General features: G+C 40.4%; 2 protein-coding genes and 1 pseudogene across 4 annotated transcripts; 1 reads left to right on the top strand and 2 right to left on the bottom strand.

The window, feature by feature from the left end:
• Positions 1–589: 589 nt before the first annotated feature.
• On the bottom strand, positions 590–5,273 carry LOC133726070 (probable terpene synthase 9). Of its 3 annotated transcripts, none has more exons than XM_062153536.1 (7): positions 4,861–5,269; positions 4,419–4,689; positions 3,934–4,315; positions 3,556–3,774; positions 3,292–3,430; positions 2,939–3,190; positions 590–1,083 (listed from the first exon to the last, which is right to left on the bottom strand). In XM_062153536.1, the coding sequence occupies exons 1-7, from the start codon at positions 5,131–5,133 to the stop codon at positions 790–792; spliced, it is 1,830 nt and encodes a 609-aa protein (XP_062009520.1). In that variant the 5' UTR covers positions 5,134–5,269; the 3' UTR covers positions 590–789. The 3 variants fall into 3 exon arrangements, with proteins under 3 accessions (XP_062009520.1, XP_062009521.1, XP_062009522.1); XM_062153537.1 differs by lacking the exon at positions 590–1,083 and adding an exon at positions 1,532–2,520 and having other exon boundaries at positions 4,861–5,273; XM_062153538.1 differs by lacking the exon at positions 590–1,083 and adding an exon at positions 2,426–2,524 and having other exon boundaries at positions 4,861–5,271.
• A 977-nt stretch (positions 5,274–6,250) lies between these two features.
• LOC133732757 (respiratory burst oxidase homolog protein B-like) lies at positions 6,251–23,319 on the bottom strand (annotated as a pseudogene).
• Positions 13,436–19,108, top strand: LOC133726069 (uncharacterized). The gene is made up of 6 exons (XM_062153535.1): positions 13,436–13,623; positions 14,432–15,808; positions 16,302–17,009; positions 17,141–17,931; positions 18,045–18,122; positions 18,662–19,108. Exons 1-6 carry the CDS (start codon positions 13,554–13,556, stop codon positions 18,899–18,901), a joined length of 3,264 nt encoding a protein of 1,087 aa, XP_062009519.1. The 5' UTR covers positions 13,436–13,553; the 3' UTR covers positions 18,902–19,108.
• Positions 23,320–23,976: the final 657 nt, after the last annotated feature.

Raw genomic sequence — 23,976 nt, 5'->3', positions numbered from 1 at the left:
AGCCCTGTGTGTGTTCCAATAGGTGGAGGAGGCGGCATGGTTCGGTTCCACGGTGGTGGCTTCTGTTCATGGAGCGGCATGAATTCGGCGGTGGTAGTCCTTTGCGGCAGTGTATTCGGTGGCTGTTTGATAGGATTAGGGTTTGTATTTTTTCTCTGGGCTTTTGGTGTGTAACTGGGTTTGACCCATTATCGGCTTTACTTTATGTTTTCTGGGCTTTTGTGCCTCATCTGCTGGGCCTATGTGTCTCTTTATGTGGGCCTGTGTGCCTCTTTTGCTGGGGCCTCATGTGCCTTTTTTGCTGGGGTCTTATGTACCTCTTGTATTTTGTTTGATCATTTGGATCTTCTAATACAATCATTGACAAAAAAAAAAAAAAAGAGTAGTGATTCACACACACTTGGATAGGCCATATTAAAAAAAAAAAAAATTATACTAACAAGGATTAGGCCATATTAGCTCTTCTGTAGCAGTCTAAAAGGGTGACCAGCATTCACACAACTCCAAAGGAGACCGCTATAACCGGGAGCCCACCGCCCGTCATTTGCTAGACATTTATTAAACCAAACAAACATACACACATAGGAGGGGGACCAGATCAAAACCTCCCTAAAAGGTGAGATAAAACCCACACAGTACAAAATAAGAGTAGCACAATGATGAAGCCAAAACCGAAAAAGTGTAACAAAGCAAAGAAATACGAACAAGTCTGAACTAAGAGAAGCGATAATTAACTTGTTGGGACTTGTTGTGCTTATTACAAGTTAAACAAATCTTTCGGCGTCATGATCATCTGAGGGGGATAGGATTTGCAATCAAAGAGATCAAACGATCCTTAGTCACCCCAATTGAGTTTCCAATACCATCCCCGTGTTCAAAAATGCAGTGAGCAGTCCGAGCCATATTCAGACACATGTTTACAATAGATTTTGGTATGCTAGGTTTGGCACTCTCTTGGTTCATTTTCTTCCATGAATAGCTGATTAAACCCTTTATGTAATCCTGTGCTTCTTCTTCCGATACGCCTTTTTCTTCCATGTAGCACTGAATGGATTTCGCGACATCACCTCTCTCACCCTCAGCCTTTAAGCGATTAAAAAAAAAAAAAAATAGTACAGACTGTCATGTTTTATAAGAGAGTCTCCACATATTATATTATAAGAGACTATGTACATACATTTGAAACATTATTTTAGATGGAATTTAATTCAAGTTTGTTATCAGATTGACAGTATTGTATGTAGAGAAAACTTCAGCTACCGTCCCCAAACTATGCTGCCAAGGCCAATTTGATACCCGAACTCTCAAAAGTATCAATGTGATACCCAAAGTCGTATTTTGACATCAACGTGATACTTCCGTTAAAAATCTCTAACGGTTCCGTTTGTTTGCTGACGTGGCAATTGCACGTAACCCTCCAAAAAAAGTGCAATGACCAATTTACCCTTTTTTTTTGTTAATTCATTTTTTTTCTTTTCATTTTTTTCGTTTCAATATTTAAAAATTTAGAGCTGAAATTAAAATAATGAAATGCTTTGAATTCTGGGTTTGATTTTATGTTAGTTTATGTTTAAGAATGAATGTGCTTCAGGGTTTGGTCATTGATTGTGAATGCATACCAATCCCCCACTCTTTCCAAAACCTCCTTCCCAACTAAACCATAAACTTCAACTTCAACTAGCTCTTTGACGGAAATCCCAGTAGTGAATAGAATAAGCGATTTCGAGTTGCCTAGCCCGTCTTTCCCGTCGCCGGCTTTCTCCATTTCCGGAATCGAAAAGGTCTACAGTGCCTGGACATGGGGCGCTCTAATACTCGCCGTAATAGCTTCCTTCGGCACCATCATCACTAGAATCAACTTTGTTATCATCCGACGGCTCCGCCACAAGACCGCCGAGCCTCTCTGCCTCCGAGAAGAAGACGATTTCTCCGATATCGACGACGACGATGACGAAACATATTCCATTTCCACGTCATCGTCGGTTTCCGACGAGGACGAGGAAGAAGAGGACGACAGAAGAGACGAAGATTTCAATGTCTCGGGAGCTGACCGGGGACAGAACCGTAATTTGAGGCTCCGCCGTGGCAGAAGCTTCGCGGGCTTGAACTTAAACCGGTTCTCTTGGTCCGACTTCGCCAGCGGCAAGAGCGTCGTGAAGCTCTGGGACAACTTAGCTTTAGGATTGGACCTTGATGACGACAGCGACGACAGAACCGTCTCCGTCTACGACATGAACAAACAGAAGAAGATAAACTCCTTCTTCGCCGGCAGATTTTTCTACAAATAGAAAAATCTAAATTTTTAAATTTTTAAATATTCAAAGCACCTCCTCTTCCCTCACCTCCTCTTCGCTGTCGCCGGCGCTCTCGATCCTCCGCCTGTCGAACTGCCCCTCCGATTCCCCTCCCCTCCTTACCCTTCTCCCCCACCGCCTCGATCCCCTCTTCTTCGCTGTCGACGACGCCGCCGCTTCGCCATCGGAATCCACTTTCATGCACCGCAGGTGCTTCTGGTTCGATCTGCCTTTTTGTGATAGAAAGGAGAGAGGAGTAGATTGGGAAAGGAAGAGAGAGAGAGAGAGAGAGAGAGAGAGAGAGAGAGAGAGAGAGAGAGAGAGAGAGAGCGATCGATCCCAGAAGGAGAAGAAGAAGAAGAAGAAGAAAAAGAAATGAAAAGAAAAAAAAAGGGTAAATTAGTCATTGCACTTTTTTTAGGGGGCCACGTGCTTGCCAGGTCAGCAAACAAACGAAGCCGTTAGAGATTTTTAACGGAAGTATCACGTTGATGTCAAAATACGACTTTGGGTATCACATTGATACTTTTGAGAGTTCAGGTATCAAATTGACCTTGGCAGAATAGTTTGGGGACGGTAGCTGAAGTTTTCTCTTGTATGTATACCACCATAATAAATTGATATTACGCCAATCTGATATATACCTTGGAAGTGCCCAAATCATCGCTGAGTCGAGTCATGAGAGATGCCCAATATATCAGCTGAGAGCCATGGTTATAGGACTCAAGTGAAGCTTTTGTTAGTTGGGATCCTTGCGTTAACAAATAAGCATGGAGCATTGCTCCAGGGCCACCCACTGAAGTCCATGAATTCTTTAAATACTCTTCCAGAGTTGGTGTGTATCGGCCGTAGAACCACCGTGCTTCCACCATATAGGCTGTACAAAGATTAACCCACTGCATGCAGAAAACCATAAAAATGGATCAATTTTGCTTATTGATTAGTTTATGAAATTAACCTTTTGAATGTGGTTTAACTATAGGAGTTAGATAATTACCTCGTTCTTAATATAAGGGAGGGTGTTTAAACCATTATTTGTGAATATATTATCAGCCAATTCATTGCCAAACTCGAGCATGGCAACATAGATTGGCTTCATGTACTCGGGAAGTTCCTCCGTTGCTTCCATATTCCATCTGCATTGAAAACACCAGAGACAAGAGAGAAGCCTTCAGAAATCATGAAAAGTGACGTTAAGGCCCGTGATTAGTATGAGATCATCACTTCTTAACTTAGACTCTCAAGTTACTAAACAACTTACTGAATTACTGCATCTGTAAAGCACTCAAGCTCATCCAGGAATCCATATACATCATACATGTCATCAATGACTGTTAATATGCACACAAACTTGGTGAGGCCTATCCTGCATTCTGAGAACTGGGGCTCGTGACTAATCCCCATTGCCCACAAGTAGTTCTCCATCAGTCTGTCCCTTGAGAAACTTGCCTTCGATTTAAAATCCAACTCTCTCCACCACCTGTACATACGTGAAATTATTAAATTATTTGCTACGCGACAATGTTATTTGCTAAACAACAAAACTCGCACCACAAATTAAAACAGGAGTCAACTAATAGTCATTCTGGCAGCAGAAGTTATATAACATTTCCATGTAATTATATGATGCATATCTTGCCTAGAGAGCTCTTTTATCTCAATTTGATATACTGATTGAACAAGATTATAGTCCAATTTAGCCAACTCCAGCAGTGCCAGGTTCTTAGAGTCGTCCCTTATTTGGTAGATATCGATGAAGTTCAGAGCTTCTATCCTAGGCATCCTCCAGTGTACAGGGCTTTGCAGTGATTGCTCTACTTGCTTCAGTAGATTATCGTCGTTCAATATTGTTGCCATGGATTGTTTCAAATTTTTTGAACTAAATCTCTTGGCTTCCTCTAGAACATCTTCTCCTGGCATTCCGAGGTGTGAGGCTTCATACAAACTCAAAAGTCCCTCCACATCGTTGCTTAAGCTATCTTTGAAGCTTCCTTCTCCACTTCTAAACTTGTTAAACAAATCTGTTGAGTTTCAAAATAGCATTTCAGATATCTGGAAACAGGACATTGTCGACATGTACGTACATATGGTTTTTATATGCATGTATGTATGTAAATTAATTACCTGAGCTTACTGATATACCATTTTCTCTTAGTATTTGAAATTGCAAGGCTGCTGTATGAAGGTCATTTGTGGTACTAAGGGTACTAGTGGAAGAAAGAAGAGTAACAAGAGCTGCTTGGATCTCCTTTCGGAAGTGGTATGCTACTCCCAACCGCTGCACCGAGGCTATAAGCTTCAAAATGGAGCAAGCATCGTCTTTAGTACTGGATGCGACTAAGGCTTTGGCTACATTCTGCTTTAGACCCTCCCACCGTGTGGCATGTGATTCATGCTGCATCAAATTGACAAAACATGCATTAATTAATAATTAAGCACATATTACGTGAAGGTAATAGGAGGTTGTTGCATACAGAATAGTAGTGGATTGATAACACATTCTGAGTAGACCGAGTACTGTAACTGTGAACCCAAGTAATATACATTGCAAGAAAAGAATACGTACAGTGTAGTGAGTCGTGAAGGAATCGATGAGGTCGGGACCCCAAATGGTTGGATGGTATTGAGCTAATCGGCGTTGAGCTGCAGGAGGATGATCAATGACCTTTGATGATGATGAGTTTGAGACAATGGCTTGTCCTCTTCTTGTCTGATACGCTTGTACCAGCAGTGCTGGAACAAGCATTCTTGGATGACTAGTTCTTGTGAGCTTTCTGAGCAAGACTGAGGGAGAGGAGGAGGAGGAGGAGGAGGAGGAGGAGGAGAATACAAGATTCATTGCTACTTTCGATTTAGAATTGATTTGGAAAGCAATAGAGTCGTCTACCTGCTTTTATATGAGTTACATTTGGTTTTATATAAATAAATAATTAGAACCTTTTTTAAGTGTGGGAATCTAGTTTGTTAATATTGAATGTTCATCATCTAATCTGAATTAGAACCATAGAGAAGCATATATGATCTTCGGAAAGATTTCATATGCATGAGAATAATATTGCGTATAGGTCGTTTTACACGTTTTGTAATGAACAGTGTGAAATCATAGTGACATAACGATCTTTAATCAGAGTACATCTTCACATGTTCGACAAAGAGACTTCCATGGACCAAGGTCCACCTGCACCTAGGCAAAAAAATCAGATATTTTGCCACCAAATGCCCCATTCTGCCCTTCATTTTGCCTATGGTCCACCTACACCCAAAAAATCAGATATTTTGCCACCAAATGCCCCATTCTGCCCTTCATTTTGCCTATGGTCCACCTACACCTTGGTCCATATTAGAATTTTTGATGTTCGAAAGGAAAAATAAGAAACACAAGTTCTTCAATATAATTATTGGGGTTTCTTGAACCATGTGTACTGAGAAGTATAAATGACATTTGCCAAAAACAAGACAAAAAAGGACGTATAATAAATGAATTTTGTTGCTTTGTTCAGTGTGTGTGGGGCCCTTTTAGTGATGATTCATTTTTTTAATCATTTTATGCCAGGTTCGATGTTTCCACAACATGCCAGCCTTTATAAAATGACACCTGGAGACGTAACTTCATCTGTTGGAAATCATTGGCAAAAATTAATTGGAGAAATAGGATCCTGATCAGCTGTCTTCAGGGGCCACTAAGATGAGTCGATTAGTTCAAGATATTTTTTTTGAACAGTGAATAGTTCAAGATATGTTATCTTCTGTTCATGTCTTTATGAGGACCAGAGAAAATTGTCTGTGATTAACCGAGTTTTGCCAGAGATCAAAATATCCCTGGTATAATTTTTTTTTTTTTTTTTTTTTTTTTAGAGAATTTGGATGTCAATCCATTGATGAATATAGAAAATATTACATATAATAGCTCCCTCAAGAGAGGGCTACGACAAGATTGAGTCATTCTTAGGGAGCCCTTAGAGGGCTAAACCTGAATTGGAACAATAGAATAGGACTACCTAAAATGCAAAATTATCCAACATCACCAGAAGTAACTAATAACCTGACACTAGGGAAGGTTCCGGAACGAAACTAAGAACTAACCCTAGTATTATTCACTGAACCCTAAGATCACCCTATGGCAGAGGAGGATCCTAGAGAACAATGCTAAAGGAAAAAACCTAAACAAATCTAGATTTAAAACCCTAAACAGACTGGGCCCAAAACCAATCAAGCCAGCCCCTAGACAATCCAACAAGAAGAAAGCCCAAGCAAGGCTAGCACCCCACCCTCTGACCCTGACCCTGACCCATGTCTAGAGCAACCAGGATACCAGCCGCCGCCTACCATCGCCACCTGCACCGCTTGGACACCCGCCTCCGCCTACACCTGCATACCCCACGCGTGATCCAGATCAGACGATCGACGAGCAACTGCCCTCCGCTAACCAACGAAACCAGATCCAACGAATCATATCCATGAGGACCACGACGGCCCAGCCACTCCCGGCGAAACTACCTCCTCCACCCCCCCCCCCCCCCCTAACGTGCCCAACCTCACCTACGCCACCAACTCACGAGCCTTAATCTAGGCTAGAATCGATCCAGCCGACATGCCGATGCGTCGAGACGCTTATTTCTCTCCCAAACCCCACCTCCCACCCCCAGCAGGGATAGCAGATTGGTGCTGAGACTAGGAAGACCCGTCCAACGACGTCGCCTTGGAGACTTGCTGTCGGACGAGCACAAAAAAGAGTGGAGGCTGCTTCTCGAGAGAGAGACGAGAGAGCAACCCCTATACTATGGTTTCCCCTGGTATAATTCTTGATTTGAAGAGAATTCATTACTTTGAAGTTTTAGAGGTGTCTGAAGTGCCTGAAGTCTAGACCGGTCAAGCTGGGTTTTTCTAGTCATAATGAAGCAGGGCTTTTCTAGTCATTATGTTGTTGATGCTATTGGCTTTTCCGGTGGTTTGTGGATTCTTTAAAATGCAAATTTGGTTAGTAACGATTCTTTTTTTAATAAAAAAAAATAAAAATTATAGTAAGTAATCGAGGAATTAACTAAAACGACGTTTGACTGACTATACTCTCTTCGGGTGAGATTATGCAAATAAAATGAATTTAATTACCTGAGAGAAAATGTATTTGAGCTCAGATGTCCAGTCACCCAATGTGCGAATATGAACGCTTAGATAATCGTCTCCGGGATCGAGCTGAAGTAATCAAGAAGGGATGCCTATAAGACACATTGATCGTTATAAATTATGACGATAACTAAATAAAAGTCTAAAATGATTGCATATTAAGAAAAAATATATATCAATGGCTCTACTAGGGTTTCTCTTTTGTAGGGTTGCTCTTTCGCTCAGCCTTGTTTGATTGCTGTAATTTCTTTCCCCGATTTCATTCACGACTACGATGAGCTCGATCTGTCCATGGTCGTTCTTGGATACTGGGACGCCCGGGTCTCCTCGCTCCTATGCATATGTGGTTGAGAAACCAGCAGTCTCCATAGCAAGTCTTTCGCCTCCTGAGATCCATGATGGCAAAATGACTGTCACGATTTCTAAAGAAGGGTATCAAGTCAGTCTGGAAAAGTGTAAGCACATGCTCCTGGCTCGCCTCCATTTAGTTTCTGGGGAAAAGTATTCTCTTACTGACATGCGCAAGAATTTGTCCATTGTTTGGGTTGAGATTGGTAATTGGAGCATCATTCCAATGGGGAAAGGGTACTTTTGCTTCAGCTTTTCTACAGATGATGTGCTTTCGATGGTTTGGGGACAAGGAGTGATTGCCCTAAGACCTAGTGTTCTACGCTTTATGCGTTGGACGCCAAACTTCTCGCCGGCCATTCAACGGAACACCAACGCACAGGTGTGGGTGCGCTTGTGGGATCTAGGGCTGCAATTTTGGGAGCCAATAACACTGTTTGAGATAGCAAACGAAATCGGGGTTCTAATGAAAATTGATGAGAATACTTTGGAAAGGAAGTATGGGCTTTATGCTAGGGTTTTGGTGGACGTGGATTTGTCCTCGGATCTTCCTTGTGATTTGACTGTTCGTAGAAAAAACAGGGAGGTCGTTGTGGTTGAAGTTGAATATGAACGGCTCCTGATACGCTAAAAGTAGCACGTGTCAATCCCCGACAATAGCGCCAAAAATTGACACGCTAAAAGCAGCACGTGTCAATCCTCGGCAACAGCGCCAAAAATTGATATGCTAAAAGCAAGCGCGCAATTTAACCCTGCAAAATGTAGTTGTTAGTATAGAATAAGTAGGGATCGTTCTAGCCGGGGATTGAGGATACACCTGTAATTGCAAAAACAAATAAAGAATTAAAATAATAAAGTAAAAAGTATTATTACAAAAATAAAACAAAGAATAGAAATATATACAAGTTAATGTAAAAGGTCCTTGACCCATAGCCCCAAAATGAACAAAAATTATCCCATTTACCCCACCAACAGATTTTTGTTCCCACCTACCCAATTTAACACCAAATGACCATTTTGCCCTTAAATCAATTAATTAATTACATCCACGGCCACTCTATCTCTCTCCTCCTCCGATCCGATCTCTCTCTCTCTCTCCCCCCCCCCCCATCCAAAATCTGATTCCGGTGCCGGACATATCCAGCCACCCTCGAATAGCGCCTCGCTCAGCCCCACCGCAAATCAGTCCTCTCCGGCGAGATTCCCCGGAGCATCTCCAACTTGCCTTTTCTCTCTCCATGCTGGCTTGTCCAGGACCACGCCTCCAACCGCCATGGCCTGCACGTCGTCGGCGCCGGCAGTCCAAGCTCGAAGACGACGAAGAAGCTCCGATCGAAGCTCCAGCCACTCCGACGTTCGATTGATCGGCGATCCCGAGCCTCCGTAGCCTCGCCGTCGTCGCTGTTATCGTTACGGCACTCACCGTCGAGTAGTTTCCCAGCGCCACCATGATCGACGTTCTCAGTGCAGCTAGGTTGGAGTTCCAGTTCGTGCAGCAAGCTTGGAGGTCGCTCTATCCATCACCGGCGGCGAGTTCGTGTTGCAGCCTAAACTTCGATTCTGGTGTGCCTGCTTGTGTGTCTCTCAAACTCACCCCATCTGGAAATCAAACAGCACCGTTGAGCTGGGTTTCTCACAGTGCAAGTCTACAACCGGCGAAGAAGGAAGAAGAGAATGGAGAGCAGCCGGATCTCTCACAATACCGGTGGGTGCCCAGATCATTTTCTGGGTGCTTTTTTTTTTTTTTTTTTTAAGTAATGGGACAGAAGGAAAGAAACAAAATGTTTTAAATGTCTATTGGGGGGCAATAGACGTTTTTAAATTGATATAATCTCTTCGTTTTTTTCTTTAAACAAAGTTTTATTGTCTAAATTTTAGGAGATCAGTTCATTGGGGGTTTATGAGACGTCTATTAGGGGGCAATACATGGTTGATAGACGTCTATTGGGGTGCAATAGACGTCTATTAGGGGGCAATACATGGCTGATAGACGTCTATTGGGGGCAATAGATGGCTGAAAGTCGTCTATTGGGGGCCAATACATGGCTGAAAGTCGTCTATTGGGGGGCAATAGACGTCTATTGCCCCTCTATTGGGGGCAAAAAAACTTTCCGGTGAGATTTTCAGCAAATTCCGGTGGGCGGCAGCCGGTGACCGGATTCCGGGGAAAGTTGGCCGGATTCCGGCGGCCGGTGACCGGGCTCCGGCGAAGTCTCCCATGGTTTCTCTCTCTTCCATTTTCTCTCTCTCTCTCTCTAAGTAACAAAAGGGTGAGGGGTAAAATGGTATTAAAAAAAAATTAAAAACAAAAAAAAAATCTTAATGGGGTATTAGGGAAGACTCCCTTAGAGTGTATTGGGTAAGAGAGAATTAAAAAAACTTAATGGGGTAAGTGGGAAAACAATCCCTAGAAATGGGGTAAATGGACAAAACCCCTAATGTAAAAAAGGGGGATTAGGATTTTTAAAATTGAAAATTAAAATAAAGAAAATACAAAAACACCTATACAAGAATGGAATGCAAGGAACAAAGATCAAAACCAATTCCATGTAATCAAATTCGATTCAAACCCTATAATTGATCATCCAAGTAATGAGAAAGAAGTTGATCATGTGAAACATTCGAAGCAAATGATTTCCCATATTTTACTTTCCTTAACTAATTAATCCAAATGAAAGCACCTAGATCAATCCTATTAAACATGCAATCAAAATCTAGAAAGCTAGCTAATCAAAACATGTTCAACGCAATTAAGAAGCATATAGAAAGGATATCAACTTAAGTGTACAACCTAGTTATGAATAAGTTCACCCATTTGCAATCCTCTTCAATTGAATTCGACCTTTGTCCAAAGCCTTTACTACTTGTGATTTAGGTTCACAAAACTATTAGGTGAATCGTTTACCAAAATCTAGCACCAATTATATGCAAATCCTATAAGTGTCAACCCAAATAAGATAAACATATAAAAGTTTTTTGTCAAGCAAATTCAATCGAACAAACTCACATAAGCAACTTAGAATCACAATTATGGAATTCGAACATAGAAATCGGGCTTAAACTTTGCCCTAAACGTTATTGTTAACTACAATTCATAGTTCTACAAATCCAAACAAAGAAAACCAAAAGAAGTTACAAGGAAAAAGATAGAATTACACCGTGAAGGGAGTGGATGATGAAGAGCCTGAGACATTGATCTTGAATCTTGAAAGCAAGACTTCACTATCACGGCACAAGGTGGATGATGACGGCTAGGAGGCTTCATGGCTTCTTTTTCTCTTCTTCTCTTTGCTTGAAAATGCAGAAACTTGAAACTAGAGGATGAAGAGAAAAATGGAAAGGAAATGGAGAGACAAAGAAGATGAAATGGATGAAGGAATGTGTTTTTCTTCTTTGTTGTAGCCTCTATATATAGGCTACCAAGCAAAACTATTTGGCCTTAAACAAATGATGATGAGTTAGGTTTGAGCATTTAAACATTAATGGAATTTGTTAGGTTTGAATATTTAAACACTAATGGAATTTGTTAGGTTTGAGCATTTTCTGCTCATTTTTCCTTCAATTAATTCTCCACCAAGACTTCAGATTTTGCCCGTGACTTCTTCATATGAAATGATCCACCATGAGTGTAGATCATGCTTCCATGCCTTTAGACCGGAATTGCTGCTGGACTCCTTACATGTCCAGTTTTCCAGTTTTGCTTCTGCAGAAAATTGGGCTGACTGTTTGAAGGCCTTCCACTTCTATTTGGCTCTTGCACTCTTCATAAGAAATGTTTCTTAGGATGTCTAGAATGGATCTGGAAGGTTTCAGCTCATTTGAAGTTTATTTGGTCAGGTGGTCGCTCCTTCTTCCTTGCTTGGCTTGGTTTCTCCTAGCCGGAGTAGGAAAATGTGTAAAGTTGACATTTTTAGTGCATTTCCATTTTTCTCCATCATTTTATGGACCTAACACTTATTTCATCATCATCTACTCCAATGTACCAAAAAATAAAAATTGAATTAAAAATCGATTCGTTAAGGAATTAACTAAGCAAAATGTGAGGAATTAACTATTAAAATATCACATTAAAATGCTCCTATCAGCTCCCTGACTATTATCTCCATTGTGGCAACATAGGTCATAGGGTTTCAGCTTGTAAGGTAGTCCAGAAGCCTACATGTTCTATTCCACCAGAGAAGGCCGATGGGGGTCGTGGACGCTCGCGCAAGCCTCGTCGCTGCCGCCGGCATAAATCTATGAAGAAGTATGTTCCAAAACAATCAGTGAAAGAGACTGGGAAGCTGGTTATAGTTGACAGTACTCCTCCAGTAGTGGAAGATCATAGAGAGGGTCCTTCCTTTTCTAAGCAGACTCTTTCTCAGGTTCCTTGTCAAGTTCCTACGTTGGAGCCTACATTAGTGAATGGCTCTACAGATGCCACTGTCACTGTGGTTCAGGAAGTTGTGAGGCCAATTGGTTTGGCTACCGACACCGTTGTAGTGGCTATGGCTGAGAACTCAATTGATGCACAACAGAATGTTGTGGAGGTCACACTTCCTAATGTTAATGGACAGATTGAATAAGTTGGTGATGGTGGCCCTCGATGTGCATGTGAACGATGCTACTGGTGGAAATGGGAGTGATTTTTCTACTAGTGGTTCCGAGATGAATGAGGAATTTGATCATGATGTTAATATTACTTCTTTGGTTCGTATACATCCAGAGAGTTGGTATGAGGAGGCTGAACGTGAAGGCCCTTAATTGGCTAGTTTTCGGAGATTTTAATGCGGTGCTAGGAGCTCATGAAAAGAAAGGAGGCGCTCCGCCTTGTCAACGATCTTATGCTGAATTTCAAGCCATGTCAGACATTTGTGAACTTGTCCACGTTGATACTAAAGGGGCTGAGTTTACCTGGGTTCTTTGGCGTGGAGTCCAAGGTAATGTTCAGGTGCGTTTGGATATGAATCTTGCAAGTTTACCATTATGATTTTTGTACTCTACCTAGGAGTCTTGCAAATTTATGCTTGGTTTCGAAAAATGTGGTTGGAGCACAAAGAATTTCATGGTTTTTGTTAAGCATTATTGGTCTTCCATTCCTTCAATCGGTTGTCCCTTGTCAATGCTTCAGCATAAGCTGCGGGTTTTGCGAAAGACTCTTCAAAACTGGAACTGGGAGGTCTTTGGGGATATCCATGTTTGGGTCAGCTATAATCTTAATGCATTGGAAGTTCTACAACAAGAAATTGCTTCATCGGGGGGCTCTGATGATGATTTTGCTGAAGAGAATGAGCTTCAAGCCAATTTGAATAAATCTATAAGGTTGCAGGAGTTATTCTGGCGGGAGAAGTCTAGGTTAAGATGGTTATCAGAAGGTGATTGGAATACTTCTTTTTTGGGCTAAATACGGGTTACTACCCTGTACTTTGAGTCCGAAATCAATTCAGTCCCTGTAGTTTCAATTTCATCAAAAACACCCCTGAGGTATCAAATTTTGTCTAATCGATCATTCCATTAGCCATCTGTCAATTGGCATCGTTAATCAGCCTATGTGGCGTGCCACATCAGCTCATGTGGGACCCACCAATCAAGTAAATTTCCAAAAATGCCCTTGACTCTTATCTGACCCAGAACCCTATTACAGCCCCCCAAACCCAATTACCCATATCTTGTTTCGCGACTGACCTCCTAAAACTGTCCCAAATCCAGAAATCCTCACTGTCGTGCTTTCAAATTGAAAAAATCGAGAAGGCTGATTGAAGGCTCAAAGAAACAAATGCGTCTGCCTTGATTAGAAGAAGATTCGACATGGCCGGCAATGAGATCGAAGTTTGGATACCCAGAAAAACGAAGGGTGGAGATGATATTCCTCGTTACGGTGAGTTTGGTGTTTGGGGTTTTGGATTACGGTTTTGGTTTAAGATTTTGGATTACTGTTTGAAATCTGGTAAATCGAGGTTGGGTTTTTGAAATTTTGAAATTGGGGAAAAAGGATCTGGTGTGTTGGGTTTGAAATCTTCGATATTGGGATTAAAAGGTTTTAGGTGTAGATTTTGTTTGAGGTACAGGGTTTGAAATTTAGGATTCGAAATTTTGATCTGGGGTTTGGAAGGGTTTACGTTTTCTGGACCTGGGTTTGGTTTTAGGGTTTGATATCTTCTTCGGTTTAGGACCTGGTTTTAGGGATTTAGGTAGAATAGAAGTCTGGCAAACTTGAAGAAGTAGGTCCTTATGTAGTGGAAAAATGATTCAAAGACAAACATGTGTGGAATAGAAAACAATAGTTTCACCATTTCTAGAAAAAATGCTTGCTTTTTTCATTCAATTTGTCTCATTTGATAGACTTGGTGCTTATTCCGATTTTCAGCGACCTTATTATCAATATTATGTAGAATATATTATCAATATTGTTTGTTTGTGTTGGTTGGTGGCTAGGAGATTAAATTATGTTGGTGCATGTGAAAGCTGTTGGTATAATGAATGTGAAAGTTGTCTGTTTCTTATCTTTTGGTTGTGGTCCTTGTACTATTGGTTATAGTAATTGTTTATGGCCTTAGGGTGATGGATGTTTTGGTGGATATTGCCCTTTATTATTTGGTAGTATCCACTGAGCTCTTGTATAAGTGGTCCACTTTTGAAGGTTGACTGACAACATTTTTTTTTTCCTGTTTTGTGGTTTCATGCAGAACACCGTGATTACTTTACCATGAAGATTTATCATGGAGGGAACATATTCGGGAACAAGTATGTAGGTGGGAAGATCTCATATTATGATTACGTGGACAAGGATAAGATGTCTTTGACCGAGGTAGATAACATGGTAAAGGGGCTGAACCCAGATTATGGTGGGAGTAGGATAGATTATTGGTTTAGAATAGGTTCAGAAGATGATGCTTTGACCAAGTTAAATTCAGATTTGGATGTGATGACCATGGTGTGTTGTGTACCAGATGAGAGGTTAGTGATTCTATACCTAGATCACATATATGAAGGTGATGAAGAGGATAATGAGGAGGATGAGGTGTACATGTATCCAGCTGACTTTGACTTTATGTTTAGTCAGTCTGGATCTACTGGTGTGGTGATTGAAGAGCTCCCTGATGAGCCTAGACAGAAGCCGACCTGTGTGATTGAGGAGATATTTGATGATCCCAAGAAGCCTACTAATGAGACTAGGAAGCCAAAGAGAAGTACTGGTATAGTTATAAAAGAGGTTGATGATTGCACTCTTACGCAAGGCAGCAAGGTTTCTGATGCAAATCCGAAAGAGAAGGGGAAAGGAAAACTGTTTCCTGAGGCTAGGGCAGATGAGGTTAGTGGTTTAGATGAAGAGGGTTTACATGACATAGACATTCTTGACTATATGCAGTCTTTTGGTTGCATGCCTAGTCAAGAAGAGAGAGTTGAAGATGAGTTTGAGGAGGATGATAGTGAAAAGGATGAAGACTACATACCTGCTTTTGAGGATGAGGATTATGATTATGGGATTGTTGATGATGAAGATGAAGTGTTAGATGAACAGAATATAGGGTTGGAGGTTAATGCAATTGGTGAGTGGTTGGGACCAAGCATACATGGAAGTGAAACACATAATGTGGAGTTCGATAGTTGGGCGGAATTTCAAGATAATGAAGAGATGTTTGGAGTTGCAGATTCAGATGAAGAAAGACCTGGGCCAGCTTTGAATTCTGATGGTGAAGAGGATGTCATTTTTCCAGAGTTTAATCCCAAGACAGATATGCAAAATCCAGTTTTCTGTAAAGGGATGATATTTGGCACATCTGCAATTTTGAGAGAGGCTATAAGGGAGAGAGCTATTAGAGATGGCTGGGAGGTCTACTTCATTAAAAATGACAAAACAAGAGTGAGGGCTATATGTAGGGCACAAGATTGTCCATTTGAGCTCTATGCATCTAGAATGCAGCACGAAAGCTCTCTACAGATCAAGACATATGAGCATGAACACAATTGTTCTAGAAAGTTTGAGTCATGCATGTTGAGCGCTAAGTACTTGACCAAGCGCTTCATGGAAAGAATCAAGCTAAACACTGGATGGAAGACAGGTACACTTGATACTTCATTTATATTTTTCAAATTTTCTTCTAATTTTGTAGCAAGGATTGTGTTTTCCATTTGATGATGCTCCGATTATACATTCAATTTTTTTTTTCTTATTTTGGTGTACTGTTTTCCATTTCAGGATGCTCCTTTGGCCGGCTTTATTTTTTTTTTTTGCTTCTTATTTTGCAGCAAGGATGTTGGATTTGGATTTCAACTTTGTTTTGGTTTTTTTTTTCTTCTTTTGGTTTACTATTTAGTTTTCCATTTCATGATGCTACTTTTTTTTGTTTTGCTTTCCCTTTTATGATACTCAAATTATATTTTTTGTTTTGCTTCTTATGTTGCAACAAGGTTTCTGATTTCCATTTCATGATGCTCAGATTATATTTTTTGTTTTGCTTCTTATGTTGCAGCAAGGTTTGTAATTTCCTTTTGGCTCAGACCATGTCTTCTTATTTTTTGTTTTGCTTCTTATGTTGCTTTGCTTCTTTGTAGAGTCTTTGGCTCAGACCATGTCTTCGGAAGTTAGAGTGAAGGTCTCCAAGCAGATGGCATATAGAGTGAAGAAGGCAGCCATTTTGGCGTTGGAGGGAACAATTAAGGAGCAGTATGCAAGACTTAGAGATTATGGGAATGAGCTGAAAAGGGTGGACCCCTCAACAACCATTGATATTAAGTGTGACTTCAACAACTCTAACAAGGATCCGGTGTTCAAGAGGATGTATATTTGTCTTGGAGCTCTGAAAAAAGGATTCAAAGCTGGTTGTAGATCTGTGATTGGCTTGGATGGTTGCCATTTGAGGTCTGCTTTTGGTGGCCAACTATTGATAGCTGTGGGAATAGATGCCAACAACACCACTTGGGTAATTTCCTATGCCATGGTTGAAATGGAGAGCAAAGACAGTTGGATTTGGTTTTTAGAGCTTCTATGCAAGGACCTCAGTATAATGGAGGATGGAGCAGGTTGGACTTTCATCAGTGATAAGCAAAAAGGGCTTCTCCCTGCTTTTGAAGAGGTTGTGCCATCTGCCCACATTAGATGGTGTGCTAGGCATATGTGGACTAATTTTACCAAGTTATTTCCTGGGAAGGTGTTGAGGGATCAGATGTGGGCTTGTGCAAAGTCAACTACAATTCCTTTCTTTACAAAAGAATTGGATGAGATGAAGCTGCTCGATAATGAAGCATACAAATGGATGATGCGTGAGTTTCTGTTTTAATTCCATTCATGATGCTTCATTTATATTTTCTGTTTTGGTGAGCCATTTTGTTGTTTTTTGTTAACATTTTTGTTAACATTGAGATAATGGTAGCCTACTTTTGTTGTATTGCAGATGAGGACAGGCCGGCCAAGCATTGGTGTCGAGCACACTTCAACACATGTTCGAACTGTGACATTATGATCAACAATTTATGTGAGAGCTTCAACAGTTACATATTTGACGCTAGAGGAAAGCCACCTGTTAGTATGTTTGAGGAAATTAGGGGGAAACTTATGAAGAGGATACAGTTGAGAAGGGGAAAGATGCAATCAATGGTGGGAAATATATGCCCCAAGCCGAGAGATATACTAGAAAAGAACAAGGTAAAGGCTGCCACTGATTGTATTCCAAATCTGAACGGTGGTGACATTTGTGAGGTGGAGAATATTGAAGGCTCAAAGAATGTGGTTGACCTCAATGCAAGAACCTGCACATGCAGAAGGTGGGAATTAAGTGGTGTTCCTTGCAAGCATGCAGTCTCGGCTATATACCATAAGAGGCATAATCCGGAAGACTATGTTGCTGATTGTTACTTGATCAAGACTTACATGTCTATCTATGACAATCTAATCCAACCTATTAATGGAATGGAGATGTGGAGTAGAAGTGAAGAGGCCTGCATACTTCCTCCACAGTATTCAAGACAGCCCGGAAGGCCAAAAACAGTACGGAGAAGGGATGCATCAGAGAAGTTGGCTGGAAATGGAACAAAGCTTGGAAGAATCCAAAAGTCACTTAAGTGTGGGAACTGTGGAAGAGTTGGCCACAACGTGAAAACATGTCACAGGCATCTTCCTCCAAAGGATAAGAATGCTGCAAATAAGAAGAGGAAGATGAACAGTGGAGATGCTTCTTCATCTCAGGTCTTGGTTTACTGTCATTTCACAGCTTTCTGTTTATGTTTCTATTTCAAAAGTTTTAGTTTCTGTTTTCAGTTTTTGGGAAAGCTGATACCTACTTTTTGGAAATTTTGCAGCCTAAACCTGGAAAAAGGCCACCATCGAGTAAAAATGAATTGAGGAAAAAGCATTTACAAGTGGCAGAATATCAAAGGGTATGGAATTTCAATTTTAGCTGGTTAACTTTGTATGTTTTGGTTGCCGAAAAAGTTGTATTGGTATGGATGAGTTGATGAAAAGGTTGTTTGCAAGTTTGGATTAAGGTATTGATGTTCATGAAAAAGTATGTTGCAGATTTGGATTTCGGTTCATGTATTGTCTTTTAATAGTTTGAAAGTTTGGATTATAATATTGATGTGTTCATGAAAAAGTAGGTTGTAGATTTGGATTTGGGTGCATATGTGTTATCATTTAATATATAGTTTGAAAGTTATTTGGACTATGGTATTGATGTGTTGGTGAACAAGTAGGTTGAAGATTTGGATTTTTGGTGCAGATGTGTTGTAATTTAATAGTTTGAAAGGTGGAACATTTTGGTGCAGATGTGTTGTAATTTAATAGTTTGAAAGGTGGAACATTTTGTTATTGAAATATTCATGTAAAAGTAGGTTGAAGGTTTCGATTTGAGTGCATATGTGTTGATTTATAAGTAGTCTGATGCATATATGTTTGGTCATTGTTTATGTGAGTGTAGAAGAAGATGGCTGAATTGAAGGCATCAAGGAAACAAGGAGCCAAAGCTACTGCTGCCACAACTGCCAAAGCTGCTGCCACAACTGCCAAAGCTGCTGCCACAACTGCCAAAGCTGCTGCCACATCTACCTCAACAAGCACAAGGCCTCCAACTTCAACCAAAGCATCAAAGGGTCAAGCTCCAATAGCTTCCAAATCATCTCAAAGGATCAGGGACAATTCTAAACGAGGGGGAAAATAGGAAAGAGAAGTAGAATGTCACATTAGCAAGCTCTACCATTTTTTGTCCAACCATGTTTTGTGTAACTTGGTTGGTAGCTCTAATGCCCTTTTTGTTAACATGATTAGAGCTATTTGAAATGCAAACCTATGTTATGTTGCAAGCACATTTGAGCTGCTAAGTCTTTTGGAAATTTAAGAAACTTTCATGTTTCGTATGAATGTTGTTTAATTTTTTTTTTTTTTTTTTTTGGAATGTTGTTTAATTTATGGCCCTTAATTCTAACTTCAAATGTGTTCCCCTACAAGTTGTGAGTTTTGCGAAGTTGTCTTCCGAAGACAATACCTTTTGTTTGATGCTAATCAAGTATATTTCAATTATGGAGTATGATTTTTTTTTTTCAAGTGTCCAAGTTTTTGGCGGGAAAATTTAGGGGAAAAAAAAAAAGGGGTTTGGGGGGCTGTAATAGGGTTCTGGGTCAGATAAGAGTCAAGGGCATTTTTGGAAATTTACTTGATTGGTGGGTCCCACATGAGCTGATGTGGCACGCCACATAGGCTGATTAACGATGCCAATTGACAGATGGCTAATGGAATGATCGATTAGACAAAATTTGATACCTCAGGGGTGTTTTTGATGAAATTGAAACTACAGGGACTGAATTGATTTCGGACTCAAAGTACAAGGTAGTAACCCGTATTTAGCCCTTCTTTTTTTCATGCTCAATGTCGAGCCCGGAGGATGCGGTTTACAATTTCTTTGCTGCGTGATGGTGGTGAAGTTTATGAGGATCCTAACTCAATTCAAAATCACATTATTGATTACTATTTAGATATTTTCACTAATAATGCAGTTTCTAATGATCATGGTCATGTTGGTAGGGCTATTCCCTCATTAGTCACTGATGAAGAGAACTCTTCACTTACCTCAATTCCTACGGCTGAAGAAATTTTTATGGCAATGAAAGCTATGGTTCCAGATAGTGCTCCAGGTCCAGATGGTTTTAACGGACATTTTTTTGTTTCATGTTGGGACATAGTACGTGATGATGTGGTTAATGCAGTCCATTATTTCTTTATTAATGGTGAGCTGACAAGCTCCTTCAACTCTGGGCTAATTATTTTGATTCTAAAGGTTGATCATGCAGATTCGATCAAGCAATTTCGCCCAATTTCTCTGACGAATTTTGTTTTCAAGATTATCCCAAAGATTCTTTCTCTCAGACTTGCTTCCATTGCGTCTCGAGTTATTTCTCCCCAACAACATGCTTTTGTTCCGAGGCGAAGTATCTCTGACTGCATATTGACAACTTCAGAATGCTTTAATATCTTGGATTTAAAGAGTTATGGTGGCAATGTGGCGATAAAGGCAGATATCACTAAAGCTTTTGACACTCTCTCTTGGAGTTTTCTTCTTAATGTCTTTAAGGCCGTCGACTTTCATCAGAAGTTTGTTTTATGGGTGAGTGCTCTTCTTCAGTCTGCAAAGCTTTCACTCTTAATAAATGGTAAGTCAGTGGGTTATTTCTCTTGCGGTAGGGGCATGCGGCAAGGTGATCCTTTATCTCCTTTGCTCTTTTTCATAGCGGAAGAGGTTCTAAGCCGCGGCCTTTCCGAGATGGTGGGTTTAGGCAAACTTAAACTCATCTCTTCTCCCCGTGGTACACAAGCTCCATCACATGTCATGTTTGCAGATGATGTCATTATTTTTTGTAGAGGGGATAAACGTAACCTGAAGCAAGTTATAGGCTTTATGGAGGAGTATGGTAATGTTTCAGGGCAGATCATTAACAAGTCCAAGTCTCAGGTTTTTATTGGAAAGCATCTTTTTCATCGGCGACATTCAATCGTCTCATCTTAGGGCATTCCTCTTGGCTCAGCTCCATTTATGTATTTGGGTGTTCCTATATTTCATGGCAAACCTCGAGTGTCTCACTTTCAGCCGGTTGTGGATAAAATCTGCTTACGACTCTCTAGTTGGATGGGCTCGTTATTATCTATAACGGGACGGCTTCAATTGATTAAATCAGTTATATATAGTATGCTTGTATAGCTTCCAAGTCTATGAATGGCCAATTTCTTTACTACGTAGGGTGGAGGTATGGTGCTGAAACTTTCTATGGTCTGGTGCAATTGATAAACGTGGAATTCCTTTGGTGGCATGGAAGTCATGTTTTACTTCATTAGACGAAGGAAGATTGGGTCTTAAGCAACTAGTGTTGCTCAATCGTTCTCTGCTTTTGAAAAGAAGTTGGGAAATTTATTCCTCTACTGCTGTTGGTTGTGCTTTTATTCGGGCTAGATTTTGGAATGAAGATTCTATGCGGTGTTCTTATGCCGCTTCATCCATATGGCCCGGTGTGAAGAAATTTTGGCCTGTAATAATGGAGAACACTCAGTGGTTAATTGGTTCGGGGACAAAGATTTCTTTTTAGAAGCATAACTTCATGGGGCGACCTCTAATTGATTTTTTTTGTGCTCATGTTAGTGTGGATAATCTTCAAGGATGTGTGGGGGATTATATTATTAATGGTTCTTGGGTCCTTCCTGATCTCCTTCAATTTCACTTCCCTGCATTGTGTAAGTTGATAGAGAAGGTGCCCATTGCGGTAGACCCATCGGTGGAAGATACAGCAATTTGGTCTCCTTCTACATCGGGTGAGCTCACAACAAAAATAACTTTTCAATTTCTTCGGCAACCTCTTCCTACGGTGAATTGGAGTAAGTGCATCTGGTCTAAATTTATCATTCCTAGAATGTCTCTGCCTGCTTGGAAAGTGTTGAGGGGAAGAATATTATCCGATGATTTTTTTGCAAAAAAGACGTGTAGCTTTTGGCTTCTAAATGTGGTATGTGTGGTTGGCTTGTTTTACTGCTACTCTGTGGTTTATATGGCAAGCTAGGAACAAATCTAAACATGAAGTTTATGTGCTCCGTGTGTCTTATGTTTGCCAGCTGATCTCTGGGCACATTTAATCTACAAGTCGTATTGCAACTGGCAGCATGCATAACACTGTGAATGATCTTCAGGTTTTGAAGAGTTTTGGAGTTCAATGCAAGCCTCGCCGTGCTCCTAAAATTGTTGAGGTTATTTGGCATCCTCCACCCTTGGGATGGATAAAAATTAATTCTGATGGTGCATGGAAGCAAGATTCTGGGCTCGGAGGCTACGGGGCTGTCTTTCGTCATTACAAAGGGAATTATCTTGGAGCTTTTGCCTCTAATCTTGACATTCCAAGCTCAATCGCAGCGGAGGTAATGGCAGTGATTAAAGCAATTGAACTTGCTTGGGTAAGAGATTGGAAGCATATATGGTTAGAAGTAGACTCCCCTATGGTTCTTGATTTCATTCGCTCTCCTCATTTGGTCCCTTGGAAGCTTCGTATAGAATTGGGTAATTGTTTGCATCGAATGTCTTAAATGCATTTCAAATCTTCGTATATATTTCGAGCGGGTAATCAAGTGGCAGATGCTTTAGCGAATTATGGTTCTACCTCATCTAGTTTGATATGGTGGAACTTGGCTCCACCCTTTATCCAGGCACAATGTAATAGTGACTGTTTAGGTCTACCAAAGTTTTGTTTTCAGTAATTGGCTTGTATAGTTTCTTTTTGATTTCGGAGGTTGGCTTTGTCTCCCCTCCCTTGTATTCTTTTTTAGTTCAATAAAATCTGGAACTAAGAAGGCTATTTGCCTTTGCTTAGTTCTCCAGTTTCAACCCAAAAAAACATAAAAAAATGTCAAATCCAAAAAAATAATGATGAACAAAGTACCATTGAAATGGGAAAATAGCAGAACAATTTGTGTAAATGTACTATCCACTGGTGTATTTAATCCTTGTGGTTTAGACATATATAGTGCCAATACATTCCTGGGTAAATTGCAACCTGTAATAATTGAAATTCCACAAAATATTTTTGATCATTTAGGTTTTTGATAAAGCAATAATGCATTAGCTATTACTAGAAAGAAATTAAACAACTTTCAAAAACAGTAACTATACCTTTAAAATTTTTCATATCGAGACCTGAAAGTACTAAGTAAACACTCACATGCATACATTATAACTGGGAAAGCCAGATACATCAATGTCTGCGATGACCATTCGTGAAAACAAGCATGTTGTGATGAAGCAGAAAGTAACAAAGGGCTTTGCCATTTATAAAATTTGCTTCATTGGACTAGTACAATAATTTGAAGGAGTGCTTACTGTTTTCTTGTCCCATAGACGTAGAGAAAGTATCCATGGATAATAAAAAGGATGTACACTATGACAAAGAGGTGGTGGGAGTACCAGAAGGAATCGAACCAGGTAAGTTTCTTTATGGTTTTAGGGGGTTTTCTTAGTCGATTGCGACGGAACCAAGGTTGAGCCAATGTATATGCCATGAGCATTAACGCCACCATAACCACCCCGGTCCAGCCCTCGGTGCCCTTCATGAACCACTAGTAGTCGTCCGGCCGAAAAACGACTTCATCTTGTCATATTGATCATTAGTTGAGTGTAGTAGCATAGGGAAGTCGCATATCAGATGGGAAAAAATTCTATGAGTAAAATCATGGGTGTTGGTACGGTGCAATTAAGGATGTTTGATGGCATTGTGAGAATACTTGAAAATGTGAGGCATGTTCCCAAAATTGAAGAAAAGCTTGATTTAACTTTCGGAGCTTGATTCTCGTGGCTACAAATACACCGGGCATGGTAGAGTTATTAAAGTCTCAAAAGGTTTTTTGGTTGTCATGAAAGGTATTCTGGTTGGAAACTTGTACAATTAAATTGCTTAGAAGCACGGTTGTTTGATGGTGCACAAATGGTGATAGAACATGATGAATTTCCGGTCCAAGTATGGCATAGAAGATTGGCTCACGTGAGTGAAAAATGTATGGATATCTTGATGAAAAGGGCACTTATTCGATTCACCAAAAAAAAGAAAAGGGAACTTATTCTCAAGATGTGCTTTGGTGACAAGGAATTTTGTAAGCATTGTGTAAAACCTCATTAGAACTAGACATCAACATTCTTTAGTTAAGTTGATATTTTGGGAAGTTTAGAGTTTAAATAAATACTAACTAGCTTTCTTCACTTCATACCTGCTC

This window comes from Rosa rugosa, chromosome 1 (genome assembly GCF_958449725.1).
Source record: "Rosa rugosa chromosome 1, drRosRugo1.1, whole genome shotgun sequence".
NCBI lineage: Eukaryota > Viridiplantae > Streptophyta > Magnoliopsida > Rosales > Rosaceae > Rosa > Rosa rugosa.
The sequence above is the reverse complement of the archived record's forward strand: the minus strand, read 5'-3'. Positions and strand labels throughout refer to the sequence as shown.

What these genes read in the sequence shown, in the direction of transcription:
- LOC133726070 (XM_062153536.1), bottom strand. Translation starts at nt 5,133, where the DNA reads ATGAATCTTGTATTCTCCTCCTCCTCCTCCTCCTCCTCCTCCTCCTCT. An exon ending in GAGATAAAAGAGCTCTCTAG is followed by an intron (nt 3,775 to 3,933) that starts GCAAGATATGCA and finishes ACGTATGTACAG; the next exon opens with GTGGTGGAGAGAGTTGGATT. An exon ending in TTTACAGATGCAGTAATTCA is followed by an intron (nt 3,431 to 3,555) that starts GTAAGTTGTTTA and finishes TTTTCAATGCAG; the next exon opens with ATGGAATATGGAAGCAACGG.
- LOC133726069 (XM_062153535.1), top strand. Translation starts at nt 13,554, where the DNA reads ATGGCCGGCAATGAGATCGAAGTTTGGATACCCAGAAAAACGAAGGGT. An exon ending in AAACACTGGATGGAAGACAG is followed by an intron (nt 15,809 to 16,301) that starts GTACACTTGATA and finishes GCTTCTTTGTAG; the next exon opens with AGTCTTTGGCTCAGACCATG. An exon ending in AGCATACAAATGGATGATGC is followed by an intron (nt 17,010 to 17,140) that starts GTGAGTTTCTGT and finishes GTTGTATTGCAG; the next exon opens with ATGAGGACAGGCCGGCCAAG.